The sequence below is a fragment of the Lactuca saligna genome, chromosome 1, assembly GCF_052625555.1.
Source record: "Lactuca saligna cultivar CGN05327 chromosome 1, ASM5262555v1, whole genome shotgun sequence".
Lineage (NCBI taxonomy): Eukaryota > Viridiplantae > Streptophyta > Magnoliopsida > Asterales > Asteraceae > Lactuca > Lactuca saligna.
In genome coordinates, this window is record NC_136417.1 from 12,641,040 (window position 1) to 12,650,952 (window position 9,913).

General features: G+C 31.0%; 1 protein-coding gene across 1 annotated transcript; it reads left to right on the forward strand.

Moving 5' to 3' along the window:
* Positions 1-318: 318 nt before the first annotated feature.
* On the forward strand, positions 319-2,255 carry LOC145009322 (protein Dr1 homolog). The gene is made up of 6 exons (XM_078968065.1): positions 319-668; positions 894-956; positions 1,247-1,336; positions 1,434-1,528; positions 1,639-1,707; positions 1,785-2,255. The coding sequence occupies exons 2-6, from the start codon at positions 902-904 to the stop codon at positions 1,980-1,982; spliced, it is 507 nt and encodes a 168-aa protein (XP_078824191.1). The 5' UTR covers positions 319-668; positions 894-901; the 3' UTR covers positions 1,983-2,255.
* The last annotated feature ends 7,658 nt before the right edge of the window (positions 2,256-9,913 follow it).

Sequence of the window (9,913 nt, forward strand, 5' to 3'; positions counted from 1 at the left end):
TAATTCTTAATGTTTTGGATTGGATCAGTGTCAATATCCGCCCCATTGCCAATAATTAGTCAAAGAAAAATGTACATGTTTGTGTGCGGGACATATTCATATCAAACTTGATCAATCATTGAATTTAATTTCTAGTTCTAAAACATCAATTTTAGATGTATGGAATTTGAATTTTGATAATAATCGGAATTGGAGCTCAAATTAGCCCAATTAGTTTTGGTGAAGCCCAAGACCATTACCAAAGAGATCCGATCCGAGTCATGGGTGGCTGTGGCTCCTGTTTCCTGTGATTGGAAGAAAGCCGAAGGATCCACTCGATTCGCTCCTTTTGTCGCTCCCACCGTTTCATCAAACACTCCCCTTCGTATTCCTAACACCTAAAACTATAAAACGCAGCCTCATGAATCTCATCGCCTACCAACCCCACTCTCACCCCTTCTCGCGTGCCATCCACGCAAACCTAATCGCACCGGCCCCTACCTGGTCAACACACCACGCTCCCCAACGCGCGTGGTCGATCTTAGTCGCCTGCGAACTTCCCCCTCTATATCGATAACCATCGTGCTTCATCGTTTCTACCTCCGATCCTTCTTTTTCCGATTCGCATACAACTGATTTGGTTCTGTCCCGTACAGGTCGTTCTCTTGATGCGCGATTTGATCTTCTCGGTGAGTTTGAAATCTGTTGTTTTAAGTTTTCATTAGTGCTCTGTAGATTTGTTTTCTGTTAAATCTTATGTAGATCCGTGACTCTGAGCTCTTTTTTTTTGGTTTAATTTCTAGACTAAAAAAAGATATATTTGGTAGATCTGTAATTTTAATGTTCCAGAGATGTGATTATGTTGCGTTTCGATTTAGATCTGATGATTAAAAGTTCCTTTTTGTTTCTCGTAGAGTGAAAAATGGAACCTATAGATATCGTCGGCAAGACGAAAGAGGATGCTTCGCTCCCAAAAGGTTTGTTTCATCAGTTTTGACTGTTTCGTTGTTCGTTGATTTTGATTTTCATGTTGAAATTTGTAGTTTCTTTTGTTCTCTTTTCATTTTGTGTACGTCGATCTGTAGGTTGATTTTCCAAGTGCCTGATTTTTCAATTTACTCATTTTTTTTTATTCCGACTATCAAAAATTGATTTTATTCATCGTATGTTCTAATCTCTTTTAGAAAGCAAACGAATCCAGATTTGCTTGTTTGTATTTCTCTTGTAGAAGCCCTTAATATGCCAACACAAATTCTTCTCATTGCAGCTACCATGACCAAGATTATCAAAGAAATGTTACCTCCAGATGTACGTGTTGCAAGAGATACTCAAGATCTATTAATCGAGTGTTGTGTTGGTGAGATAAATAAATTAATTTTATCATACTTTTCTATCCCTCTATCAAAAATAAAACAACCTGATTTGATTAATTTCCATCGTTGTTCAATTTTCAGAATTCATAAATCTAATTTCATCAGAATCAAACGAAGTCTGTGGCAGAGAAGACAGAAGAACAATTGCACCAGAACATGTACTCAAAGCATTAGAGGTTTGTTACTTATGTACGTAGCTTTAACAACTTACAAAGTTACAACCTTGCCTCAATATCACTTTTTCCCATGTATTCATGAACTTAACAAAAGTAAAAAACTTTTTCAGGTACTTGGTTTTGGAGAATACATAGAAGAAGTATACGCTGCATATGAACAACACAAACTTGAAACCATGGTACTTTTTCATCTTTTTCATACCAATCATAACTCATACTAATATTGATACTAATCGTGATGGGAAATGATACACAGGATACAGTGAGAGGTGTAAAGTGCACAAATGGTGCAGAGATGACAGAAGAAGAAGCATTGGCAGAGCAACAAAGGATGTTTGCAGAGGCACGTGCTAGAATGAATGGTGGTGTTGCAGTTGGAGGTGGTGTTGCTAAACAACCGGAAGTGGGAGTGGGAGTGGAAGTGGAACCTAATTTGGAAGCAGCAGACTCTTAGAAGATGATGAAGAAGAAGTTATGTTTAGTATAAAAATAGGCATGACCATCGATTTCTTGTTAGGTTATTAATTAGTTATTACCCTTCAGTGTCATGTACAAAATCCGCTTGCTTTAGTTGTTTTGTGTACTTTTTAATTTGTGTATATGTTTGGTGTAGTAGTTTGGAACATTTTTAGTTGGTAGCTGTTACATGGTAACATTTTAGATTTTTCTGATTTTTAGAAATGTTATAATGGAAATGAAATAGATGGATGGATGGTTAGTTGGTTTACTTGGTTGGTGATAGTGCTGTTTAGTTTCATCATGTAGAATGATTTGGTTTATTTTTATTTAGTAATTTTATGAAGTATTTTGAAGTGTTTGACAAAAATAGGTGAGAAACCTTTCTTATCTAAAATGAGAATCTGTATATGGGACAAACAAGGGAAGAATGAGTGAGAGAAAAATCAAAATACAATTATATAAGTAATTGGCAGCCTGGCAAGTATCAAAAATAAAAACCATAAGGACAAAAACATACAAAAGTTACTCATGTACATAAATCATGCCAATATGAACTCTAATTAATTACAAATGGAAGACAGGGATGCCATTAATTAACTTATCATCCAATCCTATTGGTCTTTACATGGAATTTGAAAGGAAAAAAAAAAAAAAAAAAAGCACAAATGGAAGATGAGGTTTGGCAGCATTCCAATTTCCAATGATGATGTCTTTCTTTAAACTTCACTTTCTAATTTTTAACAAACATGAAAACATGTATGTATGAATTGGTGGGGTTTACTTGAAATAACATAGAGATTGTCAACAAATTGACGCGAAAGTTTGGCTGAATCTTTATTATTATTATTATTATTATTATTATTATTATTATTTTTGACCAAAAAATGGAGGTGTTTGAAAATTTTTACCAGAAAAGAGATGTTTCAAAAAATAACCACGAGTTCAACAGAAAGGGTCTCTGCAGTATGCATGTAGGATCTTTGCGGATCTCCTTCAGCTCTAAGAAATTGGAAAAACTCTGAAGAAGTGACGTAATAGGGGTAAATTTGTAAAAACACAAAGAAAGTTTTAACAAAAATGAAAGAGTACTGCGAAAAATTATGTTTGAATCGAAAAAATTGTGTTGAACTTACTAATATCGAAGCAATTGTGTTTGGAATTGATTGAAAAAATTGTGTTTGAAATCGAAAAAACTTACCAAAATCGATTTTTGATCGTGGTTATGCAAATAATAATTCCTAAGAGACAATAACACATGTCTCTGAGGAATTGTTATTCGCATAACCATGACCAAAAAACGATTTTGATAAGTGTTTTCTTGTTTATTTAACGAGCTTTCACCATTTCTCACATACCATTGATTCAATACAACAAATTAAACTATAAAACTATATGTGTATTTTCAATTTTGTAAGGTCTTTTTTTATTATTATTATTATTATTTTTTACAAATTTACCCATGGTACGTCACTTCCTCTGAGCTTTTGTAATTCCTCAGAGATCCTCTTTGCGAAACATATGGTTATTTTCTGAAACATCCATTTTCTTGGTCATTTTATTCAAACACCCCCACTTTTTTGGCCATTTCACAGAATTTCCCTTAATTAGGGGTGTACGCATTGCGGTTTTGAGTTAAAACTGCAAACTGCACCGCATATGCTGTTTGAGAATTTTAGAAATCGTAAACCGCGTCACAGAAGCTTTAAACAACATTATGTCGTATGGGTTGGTGCGAACAATTTATGTGGCTTACATACGGTTTAATTAGTTGTTCAATATTATATGGTATAAATTATCCTACTTTATAAATCTTACGGTGTAATTATTCTTTTTTCAACCGTTATGAAAATAACATGTTTATGGTTTTAAATTAATTTTTACTTGTGTATGTCTAATAAAAATATATATAAATGTATTTTGTAATCGAACAGAAGAAGTTTTTAATCACAATTTTTATATTTAATTTAATCAACAATAAATTGAGTTGTAGGTTTAATGCATCTTTTAGTTGTAAAGTGCTTATGGTACAGTTAAATCTATTAACTTGAAAGGGTGAACGTAATTAACTGTGCACACGATATAAACATCTATGATGTGAAAATTATATTAACATGAAATCATTATATATAGGTTTAGGTTCATTTGAGACCATTCTAATTTTGTGAGACCGTAACACCAAATCTAAAAAATAATTTTATAATGCAAAATAAATGGAAAAATCCAAAAATTCTTTTTTTTTTTTAAATATTATTTTCGAAACTTGAATTAACTAAAAAAAATCCTGTTTTTTTTTTTTTTTTTTTTTTTTTTTTAAAATACGTGAAATATTGTAATAGAATATTACACTGACATATTCTAAAAAATAATTTTAAAATGCAAAATAAATGGAAAAATCTAAAAATTCTTTTTTTAAATATTATTTTCGGAACTTAAATTATCTAAAAAAAATAAAAAAAATAAAAAAATCCTGTTTTTTTTTAAAAAATATGTGAAATATTATAATAAAATATTAAACTGTACATATTCTAAAAAATAATTTTAAAATGCAAAATAAATGGAAAAATCCAAAAATTCTTTTTTTAAATATTATTTTCGGAACTTGAATTAACTAAAAAAAAAAAAAAAAATACGTCTCACGGTCTCACAAAATTAGACCGTCTCACATGAGCTTAACCCTATATATATATATATATATATATATATATATATATATATATATATATATATATATATATAGACACACACACACACACACACACACTAGATGAATACCTACGCGTTGCGCATAAGTATTTATATAGCTGAAATCTTTACAAACATATATATGTTTTTTTTAATATAACAATAATGTTGTTGTTAAATTTGATATAATAATTCGTATACTAAGTTTATTTGATTATTTTGAATTTTGAATTATATAATAATATATACATCTATTAAAACTGCATAATCTCAATATTTTGAATGACCTCTACTCGCGGGTTACTCAAAATTAAATTTAACATATGCTTTAATGTTATTTATAGTTGTTATTGTTAATTAATTTTTTAAAATTAATTTGTTTAACGTTTTAATTTCTATCAATGTAATTATTTAAAACATCAAACAATTGTAACGTACCAACTGTCAGGTATCATTATTATTCAATTTAGGCTTCATGTTTTAAGACCTACTCGACGAGTAGCAGTTGGATGGGACACAACATTTAATGATTTAACTCGACGAGTCGGGAAGGGGATTCGATGAGTAGGAGCTGAGAGAGGAAACCCTAAATTTCATGGGTTTTGCACCCTATATATTGGACCATTAGCGTCTCCGACTGTCTTTTATCCACACACAACAATTTGTATTTTGTATAAACCATAAACTGCATTCCATATTACGTTAACAATAAATTGACGTCTGAAAAAAGAAGAACCAAGTAGTTACCAAAATTAGAAAATAAAAAATGAAAAACTTTAATTTTTTACGTAAAAAATGTATCTAAGATCGAAAAAATAGTAGAAAAAAATGTGTCCGGGAAGCATAACTTGCAACTTTGACCAGTGATGATTCTTGTATCGGCCTGTCAAGACTCAAAATTGTCAAGATCATTTTATATTTTGTAAAATCATGATTGTAAGATTCTACCAAAATGAACTCATAATCAAATTTACTTGTAAGATATTAGGTGTACAATATATAATATAACTTGATGTTGATTAATGTGTTTATATGGATTTAACTTTAACTTTTCAAACATAAACCATAATTTTTTTTACACACCCTAAAAGTTAGGAAGAAAACATCTTAATTGCAAAAAAGAAACAAGATAATCCTCTCTAATAAATGAAGGGTTTTTTTGCTACTTGTCGTACTCTCATTCAATTTGTCAAATGTCATTTTGTGATTATTTTGAATTATTTTTTTCCACATGTCATTTTATGAGTTATTTTATTTAATTAAATTTCACATAATATTTTAATATAATAATTACAATAAATATACTAATAAATGGATATCAATGTGATAAAAATATTTTCATTATAATAATTCATTATTTTTCTTATAAATTCAAAGTTTTCAAATATTTAGACTTTTATATTTAGTTTTTTTTTATAATTAACTCATGTAATATATGAGTGTTACAACTAGTTATGATCATATAACACTAAAGTCTTAACATTACAAAAGGAATATCATGAGTGTAAATTGCTTAATTCAAAATGAATCGATGAAACTCTTTAAGGCTTCTTGAAACTTACGATGCTCAATTTCAAGTTGAATAAACGAATTTTTGAGGTTCGACTATATAACAAAACTCAAGAGGTGGTATCGGATCGTGTTAAGATCTTAAGATCCTAGTCGGGATCTTAAGATCCCACTATAGATCTTGCTTCAGATAGATCCTACTGAGATTGAAATTATTTTTGGTTTGTAGGATTTTAAAATCGTAAGATCTGAATATCAAGATCGTTATCTTAACTCAAGACCATTTGACAAGTCTTGAGTTGTCCAACAAACCAATCCACCCCATAAGTTTGATGAATATACAACTTATTGTTCAGATTCGGTTCAAGCATATCTTGGTTCTAAGGAGAGACGATAAAAAGGACCCCCAATAATAACAGTGAAGATTCTAAAATACATACACCACAAAATTAATATGAAGACTAATTCCTTTCGATTACTAAATATTGTTGTATAATATTTAAAATCAAACTTTGTTGACCAGACATTTGAAATTGGAATATATGTGGACTGACATTTTAATTTGAAGGAGATAATACTCATATCTTACCTTGTGCCACAAAAACAAGATAACAACACAGCCGGTTCATTATAAAGCATTTAATATAATCTTTTGACATATTAATTAAGCATACAAACAAGGACCCAAAAATGTTGGAATTTACTAATTTAACAACTATTAGAATCAAATTTATACAGCCTTATCATTTTCATCATTTTCAATTGAGAAGTTAAATATCTTTCTATTTTTTTTTCCCTACAAATCCTTATATTCAATTAAATAATGATATGTGTCATATTAGTATAGTAAAATATCATTAAATTTCATTAAATAACCATTAAATGTTACATGTCACTATTTAATTGGGTAGAAGTATTTGTAAGAATGAAAAATAAGAGAATATTTAATTTATCTTGACCCTTTTAATGTCTTCCAACTTCTAAATTAACCTTGGTGACATCAAAAAAGTGGTAGGAGTTAACTATTTCCTCCAATAGAAGCTCGGGTTATGTTTACTTACGGAAAAACAGTTTTTATTTTTCGTTTTTCGTTTTCATTTTTCATTGGAAATTTTAGAAAATGCTTTTGGTTAAAACTTATTCATTTTTCATTTTCAGTTTTAGAAAATTAGAAAACGTGTTTAGATGTGTATTTTCTATCGGTTTTCATTTTTAGAAAATGTTAGCGGTGGTAGGGTGGGGGTGGGTCGGCGACGGTAGCGGGTGATGACAAGTGGTAGTGGTGGCGGCGGCAATTATGACAGTGGTGGTGATGACAATAGTGGTAGTGATGAGAATTATGATGGTAGGTTGGTGATTATGGTAGTGGTATTGGGTGTGTGTGTGTGTGTTGGTGTATATGTGGGTATTTGTATATGTAGGTGTGAGTATATATATATGGGTGTGTGACGGAGGGGGGGGGGGGGGTGTGAGAATCTTGTAAATATATTTGTTGGGGCTTGGAAGAGAAATTGGAATCGACGTTTCTTCAGTTTTTCAAATTCATGTTGGTTCCGGTAGTACTACTTTGTTCTGGTTAGACGATTGGACGAGTTGTGGTTCTTTGGCTATAGATTCCCAACTCTTTTTGCCCTTGATAAGAAAAAAATCATGTTATATTTTGGAGAGAATCTTGAATAATAGATTTGTTGGGGCTTGGAAGAGAATTCCTAGTAGCTATATCGAAATTGAGGAATTAAGAGGCTTAAGGGGCTGCACAAATGAGATGGTTTTGTGTAGGGCTGTAAACGAACCAAACGAACACGAACAAGGTCTTGTTCATGTTCGTTCGTTTAAGTTAGCCGAACAACAAACGAACACGAACAGATAAACGAACGAGATATTCTTGTTCATGTTCGTTCATTTATCAAATTACCTTATTCATGTTTGTTCGTTTATGTTCGTGAACATGCTAAACGAACATAAACGAACAAAGATAAAAAAAAAAAAAAACACAATTGAACAAATATGAACATAAACGAACATATAATATAACAATATTATAAAAAAAATTAAATATAAATGAATATAAGTAAATTTAAACAAACGAACATAAACGAACATCATAAACGAACGTTCACGAACATAAATGAACGAACGAGACCATTGTTCATGTTCGTTCATTTAACTTAACGAACGATAACTTTTGTTCGTGTTTCTTCATTTATTAAATAAACGAACATAAACGAACTTACTGCCGAACATTTCACGAACGGTTCACCGAACGTTCAGTTCGTTTACAGCCCTAGTTTTGTGTAGCGAGTAGGATATTTGGAAATCAAAGCTCTCTCTCTCCTAATGGGAACTTTTCCGTTCATGATTTGTGTGCTATAATCGATTCTGAGCTTACTGTTCCTGTGCCTAATCAAACTGTTTGGTTAAGGTTGGTACCGTTGAAAATTATTGTCTTTATTTGGAGGGCTTGTATTGATAGGCTTCCTTCGGTTGTGGCTCTCGCTCGAAGAGGTATTTTTTGTCTCGAACATCTCCTGCTAGTTCTGCAATGCTAGTATCGACAATTCCAATCATTTTTTTTCTAAGTTGTCCTCAGGTGGAAATTTCCGTAAGGTGGATCTTCAATTGATGTGGTATCCCGTGACAATATTTTAATTCAGTTGGGGGGCTTGTGCATTTACTTGGGGAAATTGTCCGAAAAAAGGAAGATTTTGTTGGGCATCTTATATGGTTTCTTATGGTATATTTGGAAAGCGAGAAATAACATTATTTTTAATAATCTGAGTGCTTCTCTTTCTATGTTGGCTGATAATGTGTTCGCTATGGTGATTGGTTGGATCAAACATAGGAGTAATTACGGAAATTGTAAATGGACGGTTTGTTTTGCTCTCCCTTTAATATCATGTAATCGTTTTTGTTTGTATTATGTTTTTTTTGTTTTACTTTACTCGACCTTGTTTCTATATAAGTTGTGGTTTTTTAATAAATTTCGTTGTTTAAAAAAAAAGGTGAGATTCTTGTGATTGTAAGGCGAGATTGCATTTACGAGGTAAGAAATGAATCTTCTGATGTTGAGATTGAGGAGGTGTTGAATTAGCGATTCATGAGGAGTCGAGGACGTCGATTCAGTTCCCGATGGCTCCGTAATTCCCGTTACTTTATTTGTTCCCATCCAATTAATCATAGACGCATTTAAGACTTTATCTTACATTCCATGCCATCAGTTTTAATTTATGTGCTAATTTGAGGTTGTTGGGCCCCAAGACTTCATCTTACATTCCATGCCATCTGTTTTAATTTATGGGCTAATTTGAGGTTGTTGGGCCCCAAAGAAAAATGCGAATATTTTTTGGATCCTACTAATTGGACCCTAGATTCACTTATTGACCCCAATTATTATAAGATTTTAGTTTTTTCAAACTTGAGAATTGTAATTCCTTACTTTATGAAAGAGTCCTACTTTTAATGATGGTAATTATTATCATTTGACTGATTTTTGTTATAACCTAATTATTCCTAATTTTATTATATAATAATAATTTTTTTATTACTAACTTTATTAATATTACTAAATTTAATTTTTAATTTTTCTATTACTCACTTGCTTTTTTTTTCTTAACTGGATACTCCTTTTTTAGTTCTTTTTTTTTTGGGCATCAACCAAACTCTAGTTCCCTTACTAATTTTTGCCTTCTAAGATTGCATGCAAAATATTTTTATAAGCTCCAAACATACCAAGTG